Genomic DNA, 24,937 nt, shown 5'->3' on the forward strand with positions numbered 1-24,937 from the left:
ACTTAAGCAGAACGGAAACAGATGTGATCTGACCCAGTGATGGGTTACCTTGAGTTTACTTTAAGGGAGCGGAAAAGGAAGATGAAGGTTGGGTTCCGATGGTCATTGTTTCATTGTTTTCAGAAACAAAACAAAATAAATGCTTCCTAAGCCATTAACACTCTGCATGTAACCTCTAACATCATAAGGAATAAGCCCTGTCCCTATGGTTATCTCTCTGTATAAATCCTTAAGTAATCTAAATAAATTTTCCCGTGAAATGAAGTATTTCTTCATTTCACTTACTGGTATAATTGTCTTAATCCTCAACATCTAGTTTATAGGCAACCTGAAAAAAACCCAAGTTTGGTATAAAAAAGGGCAGTATCCTTGGAAACAGAGCAAGCTTTCACAGCCATTCAGAAGCATTACTAATAACCTTCAGATAATCCTTCATTTGTGCCTGAGAATTTGGTCCACAGACAAGTTTTGGTGTCCAGAAGAGACAACAGAAATCCTAGTTCATTAAGCCATCATCCTAAATTAGTTTCGAAGGTAGGGATGTCTTCAGAGATACAATGAGCAAATAAGAGGGCAAAGAAGGGTGCTTAAAAAAACATTCAAAGAATTTTTATTCTAACAAAGCAACCAATCAAGAAGTACCACAAACTTATTATTTATTTTTTTGTTTTAAATACTTATTTATTTTTGAGACAGAGAGAGACAGAGCATGAACAGGGGAGGGCCAGAGAGAGAGGGAGACACAGAATCTGAAACAGGCTCCAGGCTCTGAGCTGTCAGCAGAGAGCCCGACGTGGGGCTCAAACTCACGGACCGTGAGATCATGACCTGAGCCGAAGTCAGATGCTTAACCGACTGAGCCACCCAGGCGCCCCACCACAAACTTATTTGAAAACCAAACATTCAGACCAATCACGGATGGTAGGTATGTGAAAGTCATTAGGCCTTATTACTCCTTGAAATGCCCATTATATACCCAGAATCAGATTTCTTCTTTTAGGGTTATTACTAAACCTGAGAAGATAAAATCCAAAATAACAGAAATCTTACTCCTCAAAATAAGACCCACTGCTTAAATTCTACCACACGGACAAGTGAGCTACCCATCCAGCTTCTCTACAACAGCAATAGCAGCCAACAATGCTCCCGTGTGCTAGGTAATGTGCTCAGTGTGATACATTACCTCATTTAATTTTTTGAGCAAAAGTCCTAACTAGGTATTTTTCAGTGTCATCTGTAGTTCTCAGCTGGATATTCACTACGTCGAAAGTTAAAAGCACACACATTCAATTTTAACGGGACTAGGTGACTTCCCTATGTTTATGAAAAAGATCTCATCAAAAGAAGCAAGGCTCTTACCCATCCACAGCTCCCGCCGAGACTAATGTATTCTCATCTTGAAAGAGGACCACAGTAACACTCTGCTGGAAATCCTAACAGCACCAGAGGCAGAAAAAGAATGGCAGAAAGTCCTATTTTGGGTATCATAATCTTTACCACAAAGAAACCAACATGCTAAAATGATGGCTTCCCCCTCACCCAAACTCTGAGTTAGACTAAATTTTCCCTTTCCAATAATCCTAAATCAGATATTTATCCTGACCAAGAAGTAATTTTGTGTGAAAATGACCTAAACATCATTAAGTTATAGTATGTAGTGTTGACTTTGCCTTGTACTCAAGAAACAAACTGGTTCTACTTAAAATCAGCCCTACTAATAAGCTGTGTATTCTTAGAAAACTCATTTAACTTCCCTGTGCCTGTTTCATCTATAAAATGTCACCGTCTACCTAAACTATCATATAGGAGTGTCTAAAGAATTATGGATAAAAAATGACTACACGCTCTGAAAAATTAAAAGGAGCTCAGTAGAGTTTTACCTCCTAATTGTCATTAACAAATTTCCTTGGCTCAGAATCTGATTGTCTAAAATGATATTAATTTTAACTTCATCTGGCCTCCAAAAATCACGTTAACCCTGTCAGTTTCTTCTCATGCCTGTGTCCTATTCATGGTTTACAATTTTAATTAGTAAACACATTTCTCTAACATATTAATTTGAATCCTACAGACCAGGAATATTAGCAAAATAAACACAATAAGACCCACCAAAAAAATGGAGATTTTTTTTTTTTTTGAAAGAGAAAAGGTATATTATGGGCATTGTTTAAGCTTTGACTACAAATTTTCAGAGATACTATATTCTACTTAAATGTCTCAATATATTTAATATTTTACCAAATGTTTAAAAAAATATTAAAAACCTACATATTTCCTGTAGTTATGAAAACAACAGGGATTCCCTCCTCCTAAAGAAAACTCTATCAAGGTACTTAATATGCTTCTTCAAACCATCCCCCCTTTTCTAATGAATTACATTATACTCTAGATACGTGTACGTATGGAGGTCTCTAGGGATGAGGCTCAGGAAGATGACTTTTTACTATACTTCCAGGTGACTGTGTTGCACCCTACAGTTTGAGAACTACTACTGTAGTACTGTAGGTATTGAGTATTAAGCAATAAACCACTGATACCAAGAGGAAATGAAGATTCTCATTCATTTAATCTATAGCTATTTTATGCCCAAGAAGTTCTGTAAAATGAGATTCTATCCTGTTAAGATGCACACAGGTACACAGCTATAAAACCTTACCACAGAAGGAGCAAGTCCTTTTGAATTCTGTTTCTTCTTAGGTTTTGAAGGGGTTTGCTTGTCTAAGGTATTGTGAGCTCCACTGATTTGATTCACTTGCCTATAAAATCCATCTGAAAGATATTCCGAACAAACTGATTTAGGTTTCAGAACTTTATTCCCATGCTGAATATAACATTTATGTATAAGATCCCAAAATTGTATTCCTAAAAGTGAAAGAAGAAGCCGGGAGCTACTGCATTACATTTCTTTCAGTGAGATTATAATATATCAAAAAGAAATAAACGTAGGGATATTTAGAGCAGCTTTATTCCTAATTGCCAAAACTTAGAAGCAATCAAGATGTCTTTCAGGAGATGAATGTATAAGTAAACTGTGGTATATCCAGACAATGGCATATTATTCACTGGTAAAAAGAAATGAGCTACCAAGCCACGAATAGACATAGAGGAACCTTAAATACATATTAAGTGAGAGAAGCAAATCTCAAAAGGCTACAAATGTAAGATTCCAATTATATGACATACTGAAAGAAGCAAAACTATGGAGCCAGTAAAAGATCAGTGGTTGCCAAGGGTCAGGATGAATAGGCAGAACACGGGGGAATTTTAGCGTTGTGAAACTAGTCTGCATGATACCATAATTATAGATACATGTCATCATATGTTTGTCAAAGCCAACAGAATGTACAATACCGAGAGTGAACCCTAATGTAAAGTACAGAGGGACACTGGGTACTAATGATGTATCAGTGCAGGTGTATCAATTTTGACAAATGTCCACAGCTCGGCTGTGGGATGCTGACAGTGGGAAAGGCTGTAAGGATAGGGAGTAGACCCGTACAGAGAAAATTCTGGATTTTCTGCTCCATTTTGCTGTGTATCTAAAAGCCCTCTGAAAAATAGTCTATTAAAAAAAAATAAGTTATTTTTAAAAAAGCAAGCAGAGATACGATCATTGCATTCTGCTTAATGGTATCATGGGGGCAGTGTGAGCATAATTATGTTTAATCCAATTCTTTAAAGCCAAATAATTTTTAAACTAAAAGGTCATCTCCCAGCGAGCCCATGTATTAATAATTCCATCAATAGTTTAGGTAAATTATTGCAGTTCAGAAGACAACAGAAGTAAATATGGAGGGTAATACTTGCAACACAATGAGAATTTGTACAGTGAGCAGAAATGGGGGATTGTGAACATGTGCCCCCTGGTGGTAACTATATGAAACCACTAACTCAATCAACGTAAGTATGGGGTGATCCTACATTTATCAAAACTAAAATGGAACTAGGCTACCTTTTTTGTTGCACCTGGTGTCCCAGACCATAATGTTGCCATCTCTTCCACCTGTACAGAAGACGGCTATGGGGAAATAGTTTATAAGAAGTTAACAAAACCAGTCAATAATGCATGCATTTCAATTTAAGTTTCCTAGAGCATGTATTATATGCTACACACTGTAATTGGCAGAGGAGATTAAAATCGAAAAAAATACATGGCTTAACAATAAGAGAAAACAAAGCCGTGAAGGGAAAAGATTACAAAGAACTCAAAAGGTTTATGCTGAAAAAAACACTTTACAGAACAATCCCTCTGTGTAAATATTCTTAAAACCACACAAAACACTATATACGGTACGCTTATGGAAAGAATAATGATAAACAAACAGTAACCAAAATATACTGAGAGGTTACTAAGTGCTACACACTAACCCATGTGCTTTATACAAATTATCTCAATCCTTGTTATCAACCCTCTTAGGGGGTTATTACCATCCCCATTTTATTGATAAGAAAACTAAGGCATAGAGAAGATAAGTAACTTATAAAGATATTCTTAGAATAAATCGAGAACCCACTCTCCAAATCTCCAAGCTATACTGTCTCAGTATTAAAATATGGACCAGATCTACACAAAATGGTACAAGAGGTTGCCTCTAGGTTAGAAAAAAGGGCAATGGGATTAGAGAAGGGAACATAGGGGAACTTCAATTTATCTGTACTGTTTTACTCTTTAAAAACTAAACCTAAAAGACTGTTTCCTGTGTGAAAGAGTGAGCCCTTACCGAACCAATCTTTACCTGCATTAGCTATAAATTTTGGACAAAATATAAAAACCAACTACCTGAGGGCTGTTTAGAAAATGAACAAAAACATGCAATTTTTGGAGGGGAGTTTATACCTGAAGCAAATGGTTGGCCTGGGCTAAATTACGGTTTTTTTTGTAGTTTTGCCTTGAAGGTGACCACAGTTGCACGAGCAGTACCAGGCAGCTAAGATGCCAATAAAATATCTGCCATCTTTCAAGCCATAGGAACTAGGAAAAGGAGACTGAGGCAACAAGAGCTGCCAGAGTGAGAGGGGAACTCCAGAGAGAGCCAGAGAAAGGGTAACTCTAATTCTGTGTTTAAATTTAAAGCACAGGGCACCTGGGTGGCTCAGTCGGTTAAGCCTCCGACTTCGGTTCAGGTCATGATCTCACAGCTTGTGAGTTCGAGCCCCGTGTCGGGCTCTGTGCTGACAGCTCAGAGCCTGGAGCCTGCTTCAGATTCTGTGTCTCCCTCTCTCTGTGCCTCTCCTCTGCTCATACTGTCTCTAAAAATAAATAAACATTAAAAAAATTAAATTTAGCACAAGTCTCTGGTTGACCCCTGAACCATATATGCAAGGGAAAACCAAAGGCAGCTGGTAACTAAGGCTTACGTTGAAGAACTGAAAATGGGGTCTGACCCTTCTGTATGTCTAACAGCCTGCCATCTAACTACTACTGAGTTAATTGCCTGTTAAAACAAAAATATCAACAAATGAAAGTCCAGGGAAATAAAAATGACTTCGCCCAAGAGTTTAGAGGCAGAAACCACATTACAACAGGGGTTCTACGTATGGTTGTAAAAGTGTGCCCTGTACAAAGGCATTTGGCTGAAGGATCTAAAATCTAATCTGTGTTTACCGACCAAACTATGTGGCCTTGGGGGCAGTGTCCAACCAGATAATTCATGCTAGAGCACCTACAGACTACTGGGAGCCATGATAAAAGCCATCAGCCCCAATTTCTAACACAGTGCTTTTTTCTACTAGACCACATTGGCATAGACTTACTGTATAGAGTTTTAAAGAAATTAAGCGAAGGGACCAAAAGATACAGTGTTTCCCTTTCCTATCACTCTTTAAATAAATTTACTTTGTAAGGTAAATTTTCCTCTTATTTTTATAAACTCACAGTAAACTCTGACACAGCAGTAAATCAGAACACAAACACCTAACTTTATACAATAGATGTATGAATGAAAACTTAGAGGTAAAAACTATGCCATTTATTTTTCTTCAAGGTTGCGCTCTCAAAAGCAACCAGTCAATTAAAATTGACATTTTTTTGAGTACAAATCAGCTCAACAACTCAGTTTGATTTTCCTGAGTGCTCATGTGAATAAATGAAAATGTTCCTTTTAAAAATAGAATATTTCTTAACGATAAAGGAAACCGCAATGCTTGTCTTTACCACTGAGGTAAAAATCAGATTAGTTCAGCCACTTCTTTGAGATCATTGTTTGTTGGTCTTTTTGTTAAAAAAAAAAGAAAAATAAAACTTCAGTGAGAAACTAATAGAGGAAGGAGAAAAGAAGTGAACAGAAATGAAGAGCTCATTCAGACAATCCTGTTTTTCCCTAGCTACTACAGCACTGTTCTGTATTATATCACTCTTTATATCTTCTTTTTCTATTATAACAGCAAAATAAATATAGAAAGATCAATTGCGAGTAAATAATTGAAAACATATTAGAGAATTGGGCCATTTAAAGTAATTATATAGTAAATTTTTAGGTAGAGAATCATGCCCATTTTATCAAGTTTCCCACTCTATCTTCACACCCCATTTAATTAAAATTTTAATTAAAATTAAAAAGTATCTAATTTATAAATAGAGTTAACCAGTGTCCAGTACAGGTTTTGATTTTAAAGGACACTCGAAGTTGTACAGAGGTATTGTGGCTGTTTATAAGTATTTACCTTATCTGCAAGATTATAGAAAAAAATTATCTGAAGATTCTTAACAGGGACAAGCTGGAGATAATGTCCATAAGAACGGGACTAAAAGCCAACTTTATTTCATGGGTTTCAGTCATGAGACTCTCAATCATCTATGTAGGTAAAGTAGCAACTCTGACAGGGGAAAGGGAGGAAACAATCACAGCTTCTTATTAACTCACTATAAAGGTTAAGGACATGAAAGGGGAAAGGTACAAACCTACCTTTCTCAAACTTAGAAAAGGCAACTGATTTGAGGCTGCACTGATGACCTTTGCATGTTCCAATCAGCTCACCAGCTTTTACATCCCAAAATTTGGCTGTTTGATCACCTGCTGCTGTAACCTTTCAAAAATAAGGTATCATAATTTAATAAAGAAACGCTTTACCAGTGTTTACCCAAATTCCAATAAAATGAAAGTCACTTACAAGCTTAAGTTCACCAGGAACCCAGGCCAGATCAAAGACAGCATTCCAGTGAGCCATCCATTCTAAACAAAGAAAATGGTGAATGTGAAATGTCTAGACTATGTTCGGGGTAGCCATATCAATAGCTGTCTGAATTTCTTGAAAGCTGTTGTGAAAAGATCAGTCATCAGCACCCCACAGTCCATGGGCCAAAGAGAACTTGCGTACACACAGACATTATACATTCCCTTTACTACTATAGAGAACTACCATTTGATATCAAATTCCTTTCCATGAGGTGACTAGTATTATACTCTCTAAAATGGAATGTTTCTGAAACATTTCCAGTTCAAAAATCTTCATCATGCTCTCTGAATGCAATCTAAACTAGTTTGACATTCAAGGTTCTGCATACTTTGGTCTTTATCTCTGTTGCAAGGTTTATCTCTCACTGTTCTCCATATATCTTATTCCAACCAAACTGGATCACTCCCTATTCCCTGATTGTAGCCTATGCTTTCTTATCTCTAGGGCTCTGCTGATGCTTTTGCCTCCACCTGGCGTGTCCTATTCCACCTCCATTGGTTTAAATACCATAGTCCAACTCAAATATCCTACACTTCATGAAAAATCTTCCTTGCCATCTTTACTACACGAAAGCTTTCCTTTTGACACTGTGGCATTTTTCTTGTACGTCTACATCATTTATAGCCTGTTTTATTTATCTCCACACTTGACTTAACTAGTTCCAAACTATTAGCTTCTTAAGGTCAGCAGAACTTTTCCTTGGGAAATGCTTGGGCAACATAAATACTTGAAAGTGATGTTTCCTCCAACCACGTTAAGTGTAAAAGATTTAACTTCTTAAAAGAAGAACTGTTTTTAATCCTAAAATGTGTGTGTGTGTGTGTTTTTTAAACTTTCAGTAAAGGTATTGCCATAGTTAATAATATTGACAGAAAGGCAGTCCACCATTTACTTTCGGCCTGGTCCCTGAACAGACTTAATCAGAAGTGAATAGGGGCACCTGGGTGGCTCAGTCGGTTGAGTGACCGACTTCAGCGCAGGTCATGATCTCACGGTTTGTGGGTTTGAGCCCCGCGTCGGGCTCTGTGCTGACAGCTTAGAGCCTGGAGCCTGCTTTGGATTCTGTGTCTCCCTCTCTCTCTGCCCCTCCCCCACTCATGCTCTATCTCTGTCTCAGAAATAAACATAAAAAAAAAAAAAAAATTAAAAAAAAAAACAGAAGTGAATATAATTGGTAATATATCCAAATAACACCTTACACGAGGCTTTATGAATTCAGAATAATGTTAAAACAACAAGTTTAGACCTAGACTTACCTTTGACACACTTCTTTCGATTGGCTTGTGATTCTGTGTTATATAACCTAACGAAGCCTTCTTCATTGGCAACTGCTAGTATATGCTCCATATTGGGAGCTAAATAAGAAATAAAAAATAAAATATATGAAAAGTAACACAAAAATTTTAAAGCTGAGTATAAAGCTCTAAAAAGAATACAATATAGATTAACTGAATGGTACTAGTTAAACACAAAGAATCTGTTTGAACAGAGGGAAGAGGATTCTACCCAAATAGCATTTGATATGGTAGAGACGTTATTTGAATTAAAGACTGCTTAAAATTTGCCATAATATCTAATTCAGTGAATGACTCAAAACCACCAAAATTATCTTCAGATAGTCTCTTATTTAGAGAAGGGTAGTACTTAAACAAAGTAAGAGTGGTACTAACCAATGGCGAAGAAAAGCATATGATACAAGCCACCAGCAAGTTGAGTCTACTAGTTAAATTTCCTTTTCATACCCTTTTACTTTTCCTCTCTTAAACCATTAACCGTGGGGACAAGTACTTCTATTTCTGTTCATACGTTCCCCAATGCATTATAGAAAGAGAGAGATTCCATCAGACCAAAAGGTGTACCTACTGGGCAAAACAGTTTTTCATGATGGCTGAACCTTTGCAATCCTTTCCCAGTATCAATTAAAAAACAACAAAACCAACAATGCTATAATAGTCTATGCTTTAGAGGAAATCTATAATTATGCACAGAGATTAAGAAAAGCCTATTTCATAAATCATAGAACAGTTATTAGAAAAATTCTAGGGGCACCTGGGTGGCTCAGTCGTTAAGTGACCGACTTCAGCTCAGGTCATGATCTCACGGTTGGCGAGTTCGAGCCCCATGTCAAGCTCTGTGCTGACAGCTCAGAGCCTGGAGCCTGCTTCAGATTCTGTGTCTCCCTCTTTCTCTGCCCCTCCCCTGCTCATGCTCTGTTTCTGTCTCAAAAATAAAAAATAAACATTAAAAAAAAAACATAGAAAAACTCTACCATCTATCTAACTTACTTTTTCTTGAAAGGGGGACAGCCAGTATTATTTCTTCTCTAAGTGTGAAACAGATTATTTCTGAGCAAGCGTAGATTAGATAGTAATTCTCTTACCAGAAGAGAAGGTACATCCAAAAGGAGGAACTGGGACTCCTGTTTCTCCATAAGAAGTGTGCTCATCATTACAGTTGCACTGATAACCAGTTAGAAGGGACTGTAGAGGGTACTGTGAAGACCATCCTAAAGTAAGACACAATTCCTTATAGAATTCCAATATATCATCACATATCAGTACTTTAAACAAGCACAGAGGTACATATCTGTTTTTAAAAGCTTTACATACTTTATATAGATCCACTCACTATCCAGGATCCTCTAGAATACAGTTTCTGATATTTCCCTAAGGGAATCTGAGGTAGAAAGGTGGAAATGAAAGAGCGCACTCAACTTCTGGTGAGGTACAGCTTTAGGCTTAAATGGAGTCTTAATCCATTTTAAATGGAGACTCTCCTTTGTACAGTGGAGATTTTAAAAAGCAAGTGGCCTCTGCACATTAAAACAGATCTTACCTCTCCTCCACCCTTTGGTGACAACCACAAAACACAACCACAAAGATTACCGCAACCATTAAAACTGCCCTTCTCTTCAATTAAAAATTGTTTCCAGGGTTTCTAAATCAACATCACCGCAAACTCTTAAATTACTAGAAATATCGTACATAATCCAATGGTCAAAGAGTTAAAGGAAATAATGTAGGTAAATGTGCCCACCTAGCCACTAACATATTCACAAGTAAATTCTAATTCCATTTCCTCTTTCCTTACCAGTGCTGAAATTCTAGGATTCTAAAATGTTAACAGCAACAAGTCACAGTATCTTAAAGTACATTAGAGCAGTTTTCATGTGAGGCATTAGGTACCTACCCCTAGAGTACAATCGGTTAAACCCTGGGTAGTGGTAGGGTCAGGGAAGTCTTTAGAGTCTTTAGAAATAGAAGTCGAGAGATGAGTAAGTTTTCACTGAATATACAAGAGAGAGGAAGAAATTCAGGGTACAGGGAGAATTTATTCGACTTGGGTCAGAGATCTAATGTGCACTAGGTCCTAAATAAATAGTAAGCAATCTTCAAAGATTTGTTTTATCATTTAGATATAGGGGTCAATACATTTAAAATATTTAAAATATTTAAATATTTTAAACTGAGAACTGAGAACTAAATGTTTATTAAGCACCAGAGGACAATGAAGTTACATTCTATTGAGAGCTGTCTAAATAATTAATAAACCCTCTTACATTTTAGGGTACTTTTAATTTCCACTTTCATCAAAAATACTGTTTGGAGAAGACCTCTTAGTCTGACATACCTCAGACACATCTAGCTTTGGTGTTCCTAGAGATAACCGGAAAGAATCGGTACAAAAGAAGCAAAGAATACAATCCAGATTTAGTCATTATTCCCGGGGATATTACCTCAAGGTCAGGTATCAGGGTAAATAAGCCATTAAAAGACCATTAAAGGAAGAATACAACAGTTATGTTGTAAAATATACATCTACAGGATGAATTTTAAAACAAAAACCTGTATTCTAAAGTCATGTAAATGTACACTTGTGGTTTGGGAATAAAAAATATAATAATCTAATGATTGCAACACAAAGAGTCTAGAGGACCAAGTCTTGAACAATTTAGGCAGAACTGAACAGGATAAGCTCTGGAGATGCAATTCTCTGCAATTACACAGGGACTCCTTCAAACTCTACCTCACTGCTTATGGACTAATATGCACAAAAGGCCTAACAGGGCTTGGTAACTTATCCCTATCCACCCTTACATTTCTGCACTCCCTATAACAAACAGTTGTAGACGGCTCTCTTAACCAACTGTTGGATCCTTATTGTGCTTTGCAGTTTCCAATACGAATGTATAATTCTTTCCCCCATAACACACACTTGGAAAAGCCTGTTCTTTCCTCGATGTACAATTTAAGCCCCTAGAATTACACGCCAATTTTTCAAGAAGTATCTAAGATATGAGTTTTCAGTGAATCATTTGATATATGTGCATTTCTATAATGTCTGAGAAGGTTGTGGCTCTTTTCCCTCCTCTCCCTTCATCACGGTCTTTCTTCTACTTTTCAAAAGAAAGGCATTTCCATGTCCCAATCTTAAAACTTGTGTTGATCCAAAGTATAAAAACTTATGGGACTCCAACTAAGAGACAATAGGATAATTCCTTTAATAAAGGCATCATAAATAGCCCAATCCATCTCTTTAAGATATACTTCCAATGAAATTTTATTTTTTGCTTCATAATTACTTATCAAAATTAATAGTCCATATTGTTTTGATAACTTGCATACTAATAAATGTAACAATTCAGAAGAAACTCTTGACACTTAGAGCCTTATGATTACAGAAAATTTTGACAGTGTGGTCAGTAAAATAACTTTTCAAGCCTAGAATCAAATTACATTAGGATAAATCCTGTGAAAGACAGTGGAAATAAAATCAAGAGAAAAAGCAACTATAGCTGACCTTGAACACAGGTTTAAACTGTGCGAGTCCCTTGACATGTGGATTTTTTTGACAAATACAGTACTGTAAATGAATTTTCTCTTCCTAATGATTTTCTTAATAATAACTTTTCTCTAGTTTTATCGTAAAAATACAATATATAATATGCATAACATAGAAAGCGTGCGTTAACTATGTTATTGGTAAGGCTTCCTTCCAGTTAACAGGAGGCTATTAGTAAAGCTGTGGAGAAGTCAAAAGTTATGGTGGAATTTTGACTGCGTGGCATTGATGACTCTAACCCCCATGTTGCTCAAGGTTCAACTGTACATGCAAAATATGGCAGTTAAAGAGTTTGTTCATATTTTTAAAAAATGATTGATGTGATCATCAAATCACTAGTTTTTATATTCTATTAGATACATTTTAATTTTTTATTGTAAAATTTCAGTAAGTTTAAACCTATGATAAAAACTTTTAGATAACAATTTAAAAATAGAGGAGTAATCAGATTTCCACTTTAGAAAGACTGTTAGCAGCAATGTGGAGCATAAACTGGAGAGAGAGAAACTAAGAGACCATTTAGGAAACTTGTTATTTAGTACAGACAAGAAGTTATCAGGACCCAGTGGAAATGGAATGGTAAGCATAGAACAGATCCAAGATACACTGATGAGGCAAAATCAGTGGGAATAGAGAGGACAGATTCAAGAGGTTTTAAGAGAACTTTCTGTATCTTGTGGACAACAGAGGAATTTTGATTGACTCAAGTTTCTGGCTAAGAAGACTAGTTTCAAATAATGGGACCACTCCCTAAAGTAGGTAATAGAGCAGGTTTGGGAAAAAAGTTCTGTTTTGAGTACTTGAGTCTGAGATGTTTGTGAGACTGACTTGCCGGGTGAAGATACTCACACAGCTTTTATAGGAATGGATGTAAAGTATAGGGAATGGAAGGTTGCAGGTAGTAGGGGAAGAAGGCCTGGTTGTGGCTATGATCATCCATAGGAGTAGGCAGAAGGAGAAAAGGGGCCTAGAATGGAACGCCAACATGGAAAGGGAAAGAAGAAGGTCCTACAAAACTCAGGGCATAGTATGTAACAATGAATGAATTTCAGAGTCTGACACATAACAATAAATGAGTATTTGTGAATGAGAGAGAGAGGGGAAGTAGACAGATATACTGAGAGAATGAGGAAAAAATCTGTTACAAAATAGGGGCTAAATATAGCCCCAATAGCTTGCCTCAGGTCTCACAGATAGTAAGGACTCGGGCTGGAATTAAAACTCAGGCAGTTTAACTCCAAAGACAGAGCTCTTATCCACTGGGCAGTACTGCCACTCAGGACACAGGGCACAGAGAAGGTACTTAAGCAAGGTCCCAGGAGAGTCAGAGAGGGTCATTTCGAGTACCATCAGAAAAATATACAAGGGGGCAGTAGGTAAGGATGATACAAAGTTCAGAATGGGGGCAAGAAACGGAGGGACTATTCCTCAGTCTACTACTTCTCAATATCCTTTTCCTAGACCTTTGCCTTAATAATATAAAAAGTTCCCTTCTCAGATTCTTTTTGTTTTCCACATGATGTCAAGGGGGAAAGAAGACCTAGTCCCCTTTTAAATGAATGGGCTTTCATTTCTATCCAACCTCAGTCTGGGTAGTAACTCCCTGGTCAGAAACTTACCAGGAAGTTTCAGGTTGATGATACTCAAACCTGAGCTCTAAACTCCTATTGCCAATGTTTTAACCTAAGGAACCCCAACAACTGTAGCGAGTAAGTTGGATTTGTACATACCACTAACACAGAAACATCCCCAAGTTATACCGCTACAGTGAAAAACAAAACAAAGCATTTTAATCCCATTTCTGTAAACAACAATACATACTACCTTGGCATCGAAAAACATTTGTAATAATATACTTTAATCTACTATCAGTGATTATCTCTGGGGGATGTGGTTAAGGGCATTTTTCACTGTGTAATTTCGAATTTTTATGCACATGCAGTAATCAGGGGGAACATTTTTTTTTGACCATGCTGGAAGCAGATGTTCTGTCTTCTCTGCTTGACTGAGTTCTTTAATAGCGAATCATATTCACCAGCATATACAGCAAACAGTAGGGCTTACTAAAGTTCTACAACAAATGAATCAATGAATTAACAAATGGATCCGTAAATGAGTCTTGAAGATCTCACAAAGCTGTTAAACCGCACACACACACACTCAAATGCACGCATTGTCCAGTTAATGTGCAATATAGACAGAAGCCGTAAAGAAGGCCAGCCGATTCAACTTTCCTCCCTCCGTCGGCCCGTATTACAATTTAAAAACTCCCGATTACGATTAAAAGTGTCCCAAGGACAGGAAAGTGCAGCTTTCTTCAGTAGTTCTCACTAACACGAACTCACTTTGGCCGTGGGAGAACTCGGGGGCTGGGAAACAGAGTTGGAGTCGGCCTTGGTCCGCGGTGTTGTTCGGGGGAGGTGAAGCCCGCCAGCAACAAGTAGCGGTTAGGGCCGTTACTCACCATTTCTCGGGACGCCGAACTGGGGCTGGCGGAGCACCGAATTGAAAAGCATCTGGGCCAGAGGAAAAGGTTCAACTGCAGGAAAAGCCGTGGAAATGCCCCTAGGTTCTGCAGAAATCGTAGCTTGCGCCCCTCTGAACACGACTAGTTATTGCCTCCAACTCCCGCCACTGTAAGCCCCGGCCACCAAACTCCCCGCCAAACTGACGTCACGCCCTCTGATTGGCTCTCGCCGCGGCGTCCGGGCGCCTCCGAGTCACTTCCCCCTTCCAATCCCCGCCTCCTTTTCTCCGAGCCGCGGGAACCCAGAGTTCTGGAGCTCCCTGAGCGCCTGCGCGGGGGGCCGCAGAGGCGCTGGCGAACGGCGGGGAGACCAGGGCGCATGCGTAACAGGGCTTGACATAGCGCGGAGGAAAAATCCGCGAGGTGGTGGAAGAAGATGGCGGTGCTGGGGCAGAGTTTGCAATCTTTTTAAATAGGCTAGTCGAGTAACTATTCGGGTCATGGCGTCAAACTCAACTAAGTCTTTCCTGGCAGATGCCGGCTATGGCGAACAGGAGCTGGATGCTAACTCTGCCCTTATGGAATTAGACAAAGGTATTCGAAAGAGCGGGCTGAGCGGGTGAAACGGGTGTGGGGGGCACTGGCGCCACCAGGCGGTGGTGGCCGCCGGACAGGCGCATGCGCCTAGTTTTCCTGGGAGAGGGAAAGAGGGTGGGGGCGGGCACCCATGCTTTTGGTGAATCCAGAGCTTTTGCAGCCCTAGTAGATTGCAGGTAAATTGCAACGTTGCTGGCTTGGCTTTGCACCAGTTGAACAAGTAGCGAGCTCCAGTGATGGGCCCGATTTGATCACTTGAGGGCACAGTTCCCCGCTTTTCCAAGCAGTTTGTAAAAATGCTAAATTTAAATTGTGAAATTGTTTTTCAGTACGTTCAGTTGAGACAAGGTCTTCACCAGGAGTGCTAAATAATAATCTTACACCCACTTTATAGCGTTGTATTTTATTTCTGTAACTCTGTTACCTACGGGTTACTAGGCAGATTAAATATGGCTAAAAAAAAATCCAAAAAGCATCGCCCCTTTTTTTGTAAATTCCACGAGTTCTCTTTTCCTGTCGGAGAAGGGGTGAGAGGTGCGAGGGCTGTTTGGTGTAGTCGAAGGAGCTTTGGAGTTAGACTGAGTCAAATTCCAATGCCACTAATTTTATTATCATGGACAGGTCACCTAAGTTCACCTAACCTAGGTATTTTGTCTCCAAAGTGGGTTCAGTACCATTGAGCTGGCAAGACTGTTGTAAATATTGATGTAATTGTATGCAAAGGAAGCCTTTATTAAATGCTAAAGAGATAAGCCTTCTTAGAGATGGATGTGGGAGGCAAAGGCAAATATTTGACGGTAAAGAACTAAAGTATTAAACCTTTCTTTCAGTGTACTTCAGTGATTTTTATTGAATGGAGGAAACGTTTTGTCACCTGGTATACAGTTAATTCTTCATTGACCAGAGCCAATGTATACTTTATCGAGGATTGGGACTACAGCTTAGAAGGATGTGTCTTTAAGTCCACTTTGAGCCATTTCCCAGCTCTCTAACGTGGACACTCTGTCAACTTTATGGGATTTTGTTTTTTTGTTTTTTAACCTGTAAACATTTCTAGTAGGTAGGTCTAGATAAGAGTTTACCAGAAAAAGCTTTTAACTTCTTTTGATCAACATAAAGATGTCACAGCACTCCAATGAGATATTCCTTTGGTTGAGTCACATTAACTTTAGTACATCCTCATCAGCCAAGAAAATGATGCTGGGCTTTGCTTTCTCTTACCAAAGCTGTGAGCTGTTTCCCCTATGAAATATGAAATTATAATAGTAAATGTGATTTTTAAACACCACATAATCTTTTCATTCTGGAAATTCCTTCCTATTTCCCAGTGAAAGTTGCAGGTCTGGATATCTCATAACTCTACCAATTCTGAAGACATTTTCTACCACTCTGGTCCAGGTGGGCTCATTTCATGACAGTAGGACAGTGGTTGTAGAACAAAGATCAGGATCAGGCTCTGAAGAAGTTGAGAAATCTAGAATTCCTAAAAATTTGACATTGTGTTAAAAAATATATAACACAATTTTTGCTTTTTAGAAGTTGATATAGCATACGGTATTTCATATCTGTAAGAAATAAATGCATGATTATTGAGTGTTTAACTATAAACCGGCAGTCAGTCCTAGGTATTAAGCAAGTGATCGTGTTCCAGTCTCCCAGCAGTACCCCAGGTGAGTATTCCCCAGATGTCTCAGGCTCAGAAAGATAATTTGAACAATATAAGAACAAAACTTGTGGGGGCGCCTGGGTGGCTCAGTCGGTTGAGGGTCCGACTTTGGCTCAGGTCATGATCTCACAGTTGGTGAGCTTGAGCCCCGCGTCGGGCTCTGTGCTGCCGGCTCAGAGCCTGGAACCTGCTTCGGACTCTGTGTCTCCCTCGCTCTCTGCCCTTCCCCCACTCGTGCTCTATCTCTCTTTCTCTTAAAAATAAATAAACATTAAAAAAAAAAAAAGAACAAAACTTTTGTTCTTTTTCGCTTCACCATGCTCCCCTTTTAAAGCTGTTATGAAATTAGATTACAGGAATGGCCAGTTTCATTAGAATATAGTTTAGTATTTTAACTATTGAGTCATTTCATCCTGTATCTGTTAAAAGTATTTCTGTTTTATGAGCCAAAGGTCATAGGGTCAGAAGGCTATAAGTTCTGACTTTGTTTTAATTCCCAAACGTCTAGACCAGAATTCCCCAAATTGTATTCCAAGGAATAGTTTCTCAAGTATTTTAATAGGAGGTTCTTAGTCCATAGCCCCTCTTCATGTCCCTCCCTTGCACCCCCCAAAATGTACACTCATATTCACACACACAACTTATTTCATCAGGCTTTGTGCTAGGGAAACAGTGACAAAACAAAATGAAGCCCCTGCATCTGTAGAGCTTATATTTGGGACAGAGAAAACAGGCGATAAGCAAATATATTAAGCATATATTGTGACAGGCAGTGATACATACTGTAAAGAAAAGTGAAACTAATGAAGGGGGCTGGAGAAAACTGGGTGTGGGATTGGGGCTGGTTATTTTATTTATTTATTTTTTACTTTTATTTGCTTTTGAGAGAGACAGCATGTGAGTGGGGGAGGGGCAGGGAGAAAGAGGGAGACACAGAATCCAATGCAGGCTCCAGGCTCTGAGCTGTCAGCACAGAGCCCAACGTGGAGTTTGAACCCACAAACTGTGAGATCATGACCTAAGTCTAAGTCTGATGCTTAACTGAGCTGCCCAGGTGCCCCTGGTTTGTTATTTTATGTCGGATAGTGAGGGACAGGCCTTACTGGTCAAATAGAGGAACAGCAAGTGCAAAGGCCCTGAGGTTGGAGCCTGTTTTGCATGCTGTTTCTGGAGCAGAGTGATAGACATTGAAGATAAAAAGATAGCCAGGAGCCAGTTTGTGTAGGGCAATACAATCCATTGAAATGATTGGCTTTAATTCTGAGATGGGAAACCATAGGGAATTTTCAGCACAGGTGTGGCATATCTGACTTAATTTTGAGAAGGATCAGTCAGACTGCTGTGTTGAGAGTACATTGAAGTGGGAGAGCCAGGGATGGAAGTGAGGAAGCTAGTGAGGCAATTGTCACAATCCAGGAAGAAGACAATAGTGGTTTGGTCCAGGGTGATTTCAGTGAAGATATGTGAAGTGCTGAGATTCTGGATATATTCTGAAGGTAGAGCCAATAAGATTAGCTAATGAATGTGATGAGAATGTGAGAATTAGTGGTCAGGAAAAAACTTAGAGGTGTTTGGTCTGATCTACTAGAAGTATGTATTGCCATTTACTGAGTGGATGAAAGTGAAATCAGTTTGGGACTGCTAAATTTGAGACATCTCTTAGTCATCCAAATGGAGATGTTGTGTAGGCAGTTAGATGTACAGATGTGACACTTGAACTCCATTATAAGGAAATGTCTGTGGCACTCGTGTCCTAAGATGCACGCTTGGGAGATGTCATTTATGATTTCTTGCACTTTGTTCTGAGCCTTTTGAGCAAGCATGGCAGTTAAGCCATTTGTTTCTGATCTCTCTAGGAATAAATGGATGCCATTTTGAAGCTGACACAAGTCCATTCCTTCCAGATGTAGTTAGTAACACAGAAAAATAATCAGGTGATAGCCATTCATTCACTCAGCAAATATTTACAGATCGCCTACATTGTGTTAGTCACTGTACTTGGACTTGGGGCTATATTAGTGAACAGTACAGCTTTAAGAAGGAAACAGGGCTAAATCATATATGGCCTTGTTAGTCAGGACAAGAAGTTTGGATTTTATGCCAAGTGCATTGAGAAGACACTGAAAATTTTTAAGCAGAGGACTGACATGAGATTGGTTTACATTTTTAGTGATCAGTCTAGCTGCTTTGTAGAGGTCTTTCGGTGGTATGTCTCTTTTTCAGAGTTTTTAGCTGATAACCATGCTGATTGAGCTGTGAAGACTAAGCACATACGGAGTTAAATGTTACAATCAGGTATAACTTAAATTTATCTGCCACATTTCAGAATATGGATAATCATTAATCCGGGCATTATAAAGGACATATCTCGTTTACATTGATCAGTATAACTTTCTCATTACTATAACTTCTGCATAGTCTGAACTGACAGAAAGTGTCCTAATGATTTAGGAAAACCTATGCAAGATCTCCTTCACCCTGAGTGAAAAGGAGTCTCCTTTAAATGACATCACTCAGCCTGATTCCTGTAAGGTTGGCCTTGGAAAGGATGAGGCGAAAGAGCAACCAGGAAGGGAGTGGTTCCCTTTCTTGCAGCTGGGCTATGGGAAGAGAGGAAATATAAGAGATGGAGTTGCTGCTTGAGGTGTTGGTGAACTTACTGCTGCATGAAATTTTGAGGCGTGCTCTTTGAAAAATTTATGAAATAGAAAACTGATACAAATCAGGACAACTATTTATCTTCCCTTATTTTCCCCTTAGATGCTATCACCTCACCTGTATTCCAAACCTGTGAGTTCTCAGACTGAAAACCACAGATTGCTATTACACTGTCCATTTTGGCACAGATGTAGTTGGTGTTACGATAAACAAACACGAGGCTGTGGAAGTATCTCCATATCCCCTGCTCAAGAGAGAGGCCTCTGCGACAAAGTCTGTACCAGGTGACCCATTCCATGCCAGAACTGACTGATTCAGAAGGGGACATGTGACCCACACTGAGTCAACCGGATTCTCTCTTGAGATCTGTACCATCAGACCATATTTAGCCTGAGAGTATCAAGAGGTGGACCTGTAGGAAGGTCACGTGGAATTGAAAGTCTTAACATCTCAATTCCTGATTGGTGATTACTTGATGGGTCGTGAACTATTCCAAAAACCCAAGGCCCTTCCTCAGTTCTTACTGAAATCCATAGACTCATTTTTATATGTGGGTAAGAGCTACTGTTTTGACGATTTTGTAACTTACAAACTGCATCCTTAAATATTACTGAAAGTTGGTATTCATAAAATAAAGCTAATTTGTTTATGATTCCGAATCACTATTCTGGCTGTACGGTATTGCATACATCCCACCATACACAGTTATAGACAATTTATGAAATTTGGGTGAAGGATGTTTTATTGTTCATTATCAGTTGAGTTGACTATCATTTCTGTTGTTTCTGTTCCCGCTTTTTAAATATAATTTACTGAGACTTGCCGTGATCAATTTATTAAGCTGTGGGATGTTAGGTTATCTTACAATGTGTGGTGCATACTTATGTTGGTATTTCTTCTTCCCTACCCCCATTTTTAATGAATACACTTCAAGATACATACGTGTTATGGTTCCATTTTAAATCATCCTCACCCCTCAGCTAAAGCGAACGTACATACCAAACTCTCTTAAAACGTGCTTGGATGGTAATGTGTATTAGCAGTGTTCTTTGTGGTGGGTATTAGTCATGTTGGTGGTCACTTAACATCTTGTGATCGCTCCTCCTGTGCTTGAGGAATGACTCACACCAAGAGCCCTGTCTCACCAGAGTGGAAGCCAAAACTCACCTTTCTAGTTAACTTTGCAAAGCGCGAGATGTGAACTCAGCTCTGCCAGTCAGAGAGACCTCCTCCAGGCTCTGTGATACAGGAGGTTAGCAATGCACGAAGATGTACTTGAGGGCACACTCACAGTTCCGTGCCCTGGCAGTGACCGTGGCTGTGGTGTGAGTGGACAGTAACGGCAGCAATGGCTACAGCGTTCCTGGATGACAGCAGAGCTAATAGTTGTATCCTGAGTTTCCCAGCAACAAGACTTCGCATCTCATCAGTCTGGCAGTGCAGTATTAGGTGTTCTTAGCTGTTTAGCCTCGAAACTGTTTATTAGGTTTTTAATAAACTCATGTTCTGCCTAATCAGCCAGTTAGCTTGTGTGGCTTGAAGCTAAGAACTCTGACTGATACATGCTGCCTGGAAATGTGTGTTGTTTTGAAGACTTGATTCATGTACATAACAACCCCCAAGTTTACCATAATTTATGTTATTCTTCCTCAGTTCCCTAGAATTTGTTATCCCTCAGAATTAGAGCACTCTAAAATCATAATCAAAGAATCCCTTTTTAAATCTTAACTTCTACTCTCTAGTTGCGTGCTACAGATGTATTTTAGCTTCATAGTTTAGGACCATAGGCTCTGGAGCCAGATTGCCAGGACTTGAATCCCGCATCTGCCATTTATTAGCTTTTGTTCCTTGGGCAAGTTGCTTAACAAGTCTTTGCTTGTGTCATCTTTAAAATGGAGATAAAAGGTAGCTCATTTAGTTGAGCGTCCAACTCTTGATTTCAGCTCAGGTCATGATCTCATGATTCATGAGATCGAGCCCCTCATCGGGCTCTGCGCTGACAGTGTGGAGCCTCCTTAAGATTCTCTCTCTCCCTCTCTGTCTGCCCCTTCCCCACTCGTGCGTGCACACTCGCTCTCTCTCTCTCAAAAATGAACATTTAAAAAATAAAAAAGAAGGAGAGCTCCGTTTCTTTGGTGGGAGAATACAAAGAAAGATGTAGAAACAGCAATCACATCCCTACACCTTAATATCTGTTTTTATAGTGGCATTCTCACGATCGTTGGTCTTATGATCAGGGCATTCTTCCTCAGGTTGGTTGTAGCTAGCAACAGAAATAAAGTGAACAGCCCTTCTTACATGATCTGATTGTGCTGAGTGCCCATTTTCAGGTGCTTGGTTTATTATGAAATTGAAACTGGCCCAGAGCAAGCAAGATGGGTACCATAGCCCCAGCTTAGGATTGTTGCCAAATCCTAGGTCTTTGTGCATTTTCCTCTTCCCTTGAACCTTAGCTTCTGTCCCTCAGAGTCAACCTAGCTTCTTGTTTCCTTTTTCCAAAAGCTCTTACATCAGAAAATAAGCAAGAAATTGACTCTTCTTTTACTTACTTATTTTGGTTGGCTCTGTTACAGGAATGAGGGTATATTTTATCTTAAAGAAATAAAATTAGACAGTATTAGAGAAATCAAAACATTTCTCTGGCCAAATTCAAAATTATCTTTGGTGCATTTTAAATCACCATGTTTAAACAAATCAGTGTAATCTGTGATTTTGCTTTTTAAGGGAATGTAAAACAGATCATATTCTGTCAGGAAACTCCCTCTACATGGGCTGTCTCCTACTTTACGTTTTTCATCCCAACCAAGGTTTAATTCATTACAAACAGAATTTTACTCCCTTTTGCGTCACTGAACTACTGGCAGAGAGAAGAGGAGGAAAAAAGTTCAATGGCTGTGCATCATCCCAATAGGTTCCCCTAGCACACATGCACAAACAGATCTGTTACTTCTCTGTTCTCTCACCTGCATCCTCAGACCTGCCCTTCCTTATCTCCCCTTCCCTTTTGTCTTTACTGCCCTGTGTGTGTGTCTCTGGAACCCTCTGTCAAGTCAGGCCTTTAGAAAAGCTTTTAAGCCTACATGAGCCATTGCCAGGTACCTAGAACATTTCCATTGGCAAGGTGTGTTTGGTTGGGAGAAGAGTTCTAGAGCTTTAATGGCAGTTCTTATATGTATGGAGGTGGGGGGCAGAGGAAAGGGGGAGCAGGCAAAGAAGGGATATGTTCTAAATATCTCAATTAGAAATTTGAATTTTCCCATGGGAACTTTTATTATAAGTTGTTATTGGATTCTGGAATATGATGAGTGCTGACAGTGCTTTTTTTTTTCCTACAAGGAAATATATTCCAAGTACCAAATAACCAACAAGAGTGCGTTTACAAAACTCAAACCATTAATACGTTGTAGGAATTGCCTATGCAGATTTACTCTGATTGTCTTTTGTATTGAAGCATAGTCACACCCAGTAAAGAGTCCTCAGATGAGTATTTTCTTTGTCATTTTCTAACAGCGAGCAGACTTTACTGAACAGAGAGATTGTAGCGCCCCTATTCTTGCCCAGATTTAGATATATATAATTAGCATTTTGTAAAAGCTAAAATACTAAAAAAAAGAATTATTTAAAGCTGATTATATTAATACCATATTAAGATACTCATTCTAAATGAATATTTTTTCAGGAATTGAACATTAACTTTATAATTTGTTGGTTGCTTTTTTTTTATGTTAAAAAAATCAGATTAATTGAGGTATAATTTATGTATAATTAAATTCACCAAATGCATGCAGTCATGAAACCACTACCACAGTCAAGACGTAGAATGTTTCTGGGGTGCCTGGGTGGCTCAGTTGGTTGAGCATTTGACTCTTGATTTCGGCTCAGGTTGTGGTCTCACGGTTAGTGAGTTCGAGCCCCACATTCTGCCTGCATGGACAACAAGGAGCATGCCTGGGATTCTCTCTCTCCCCCCTCCCCCGCTCAAGCTCTCCCTGTTCTTTTTCTCTTTCTCTCTCTCAAAATAAATAAACTTAAAAAAAAAAAAAGATATAAAACATTTCCTTCACCCCAAAAACTTTCCCTGTACCCCTTTGCAGTCAATTTTCTCTCTCAAGCCCCTGACAATTACTGATCTGTTCTCTGTCCCAAAGTTTTGCCTTTCCTTGAATGTCATATAAAACAGTCTTAAAGTTTTGTAGTCTTTTTTGGGTCTGACTTCTTTTACTTAGCCTAGTGATTTTGAGATCTACCCATGTTGTTGCATGAAGCAGCATTTGTTTCCTTTTTATTGCTGAGTGGTAGTCCCTTGTGTGGATAGACCACAATTTGTTTATTTATTCGCCAGTTGATGGACATTTGGGTTTTTTCCAATTGGCGGCCATTATGAATAAAGCTACTGTGAGCAGTTGAATACAGGTATTTGTACAGACGAATATTCTCAATGCTCCTGGGTAAATATTTAGAAGTAGGATTGCTGAGTGGACAGTAGGTAAATGATCACCTTTATAAAAAACAACCAAACTGTTTTCCAAGGAGTTGTATAGTTTTGTATTCCCACCAGCAATATATGAGAGTTATAGTTGCTCCATAGCCTCATTAGCACTTGCTATTGTCTGTCATAACATTTTTTGCCGTTCTAGTGGGTATGTACTGCCATCTTAATGTGGTTTTTAATTTACATTTCCCTGATGACCAGCCGTGTTGAACATCTGTTAACTTGCATGTGTGTGCCATTTATATTTGTTCTTTAATGAAATATCTCTTCATATCTTGCCCATTAAAAAAAAATCAGGTTGTGGGGTGCCTGGGTGGCTCAGTCGGTTGAGCATTTGACTTCAGCTCAGGTCATGATCTCACAGTTCATGGGTTCAAGCCCCGCATGGGGCTCTGTGCTGAACACTTGCTCAGAGCCTAGAGCCTGCTTCAGATTCTGTGTCTTGTTCTCTCTCTCTCTCCCCCCCCTCCCGCCCCCACCCCCGGCTCATGCTCTGTCTCACTATGTCTCTCAAAAATCAATAAATGTAAAATTTAAAAAAAAAATTAAAATAAATAAATAAATAAATAAATAAATAAATCAGGTTGTCTTCTAGGGTTACCTGGGTGGCTGAGTCAGTTAAGCATGTGACTTCAGTTCAGATCACAGTCTCACAGTTCGTGGGTTCGAGCCCCACGTCGGGCTCTGTGCTGACAGCTTGGAGACTGGAGCGTGCTTCAGATTCTGTGTCCCCCTCTCTCTGCCCCGTCCCCGCTCGCACTCTGTCTCTCTGTCTCTCTGTCTCTCAAAAATAAATAAACGTTAAAATTACTAAATAAATAAAAATTAAAAATCGTGTTGTCATCTTATTGAGGCGGAAGAAGTATGGATGATGTCTGTGGAGTGACCCTATAGGGTAGAGGCTGGAGATGTGGGTGGTGTAAGAATTCACCCAAGGCAGAACAAAGGAGATAGAAGTTTATTGAATACACTGCAAGAGAACTTCGGGGCAGGATAGCAAAGGAGAGACAAGCGAGTAGGCAAAGTTGGGGGACTGGAT

General features: G+C 39.1%; 2 protein-coding genes across 8 annotated transcripts in view; one reads left to right on the top strand and one right to left on the bottom strand.

Moving 5' to 3' along the window:
* Positions 1-14,710, bottom strand: part of DTL (denticleless E3 ubiquitin protein ligase homolog) — a 48,586-nt gene extending 33,876 nt beyond the window's left edge. For 5 of the 7 annotated variants that reach the window (XR_006213827.1, XM_007096164.3, XM_015543862.2 and 2 more), the window contains exons 1-8: positions 14,483-14,710; positions 9,557-9,682; positions 8,433-8,531; positions 7,111-7,172; positions 6,906-7,026; positions 3,953-4,018; positions 2,657-2,769; positions 1,360-1,433 (exon numbers count right to left, since the gene is read on the bottom strand). Coding sequence is in view for 6 of the 7 variants with exons in the window: in XM_007096164.3 (XP_007096226.1) it covers positions 1,360-1,433; positions 2,657-2,769; positions 3,953-4,018; positions 6,906-7,026; positions 7,111-7,172; positions 8,433-8,531; positions 9,557-9,682; positions 14,483-14,534 (713 nt within the window). In the remaining variant the exon portion in view is untranslated. The other 2 variants (XM_042975824.1, XM_007096165.2) reach the window with 2 other exon arrangements.
* Positions 14,711-14,861: 151 nt separating this feature from the next.
* The window catches only part of INTS7 (integrator complex subunit 7), a 91,663-nt gene continuing 81,587 nt past the window's right edge, over positions 14,862-24,937 (top strand). Inside the window, exon 1 of the mRNA XM_007096162.3 lies at positions 14,862-15,079. Coding sequence (XP_007096224.1) covers positions 14,986-15,079 — 94 coding nt within the window. The 5' untranslated portion in view covers positions 14,862-14,985. The remainder of the gene's footprint in view (positions 15,080-24,937) is intronic.

Source organism: Panthera tigris, chromosome F3 (assembly GCF_018350195.1).
Source record: "Panthera tigris isolate Pti1 chromosome F3, P.tigris_Pti1_mat1.1, whole genome shotgun sequence".
In the NCBI taxonomy this organism is placed as follows: domain Eukaryota; kingdom Metazoa; phylum Chordata; class Mammalia; order Carnivora; family Felidae; genus Panthera; species Panthera tigris.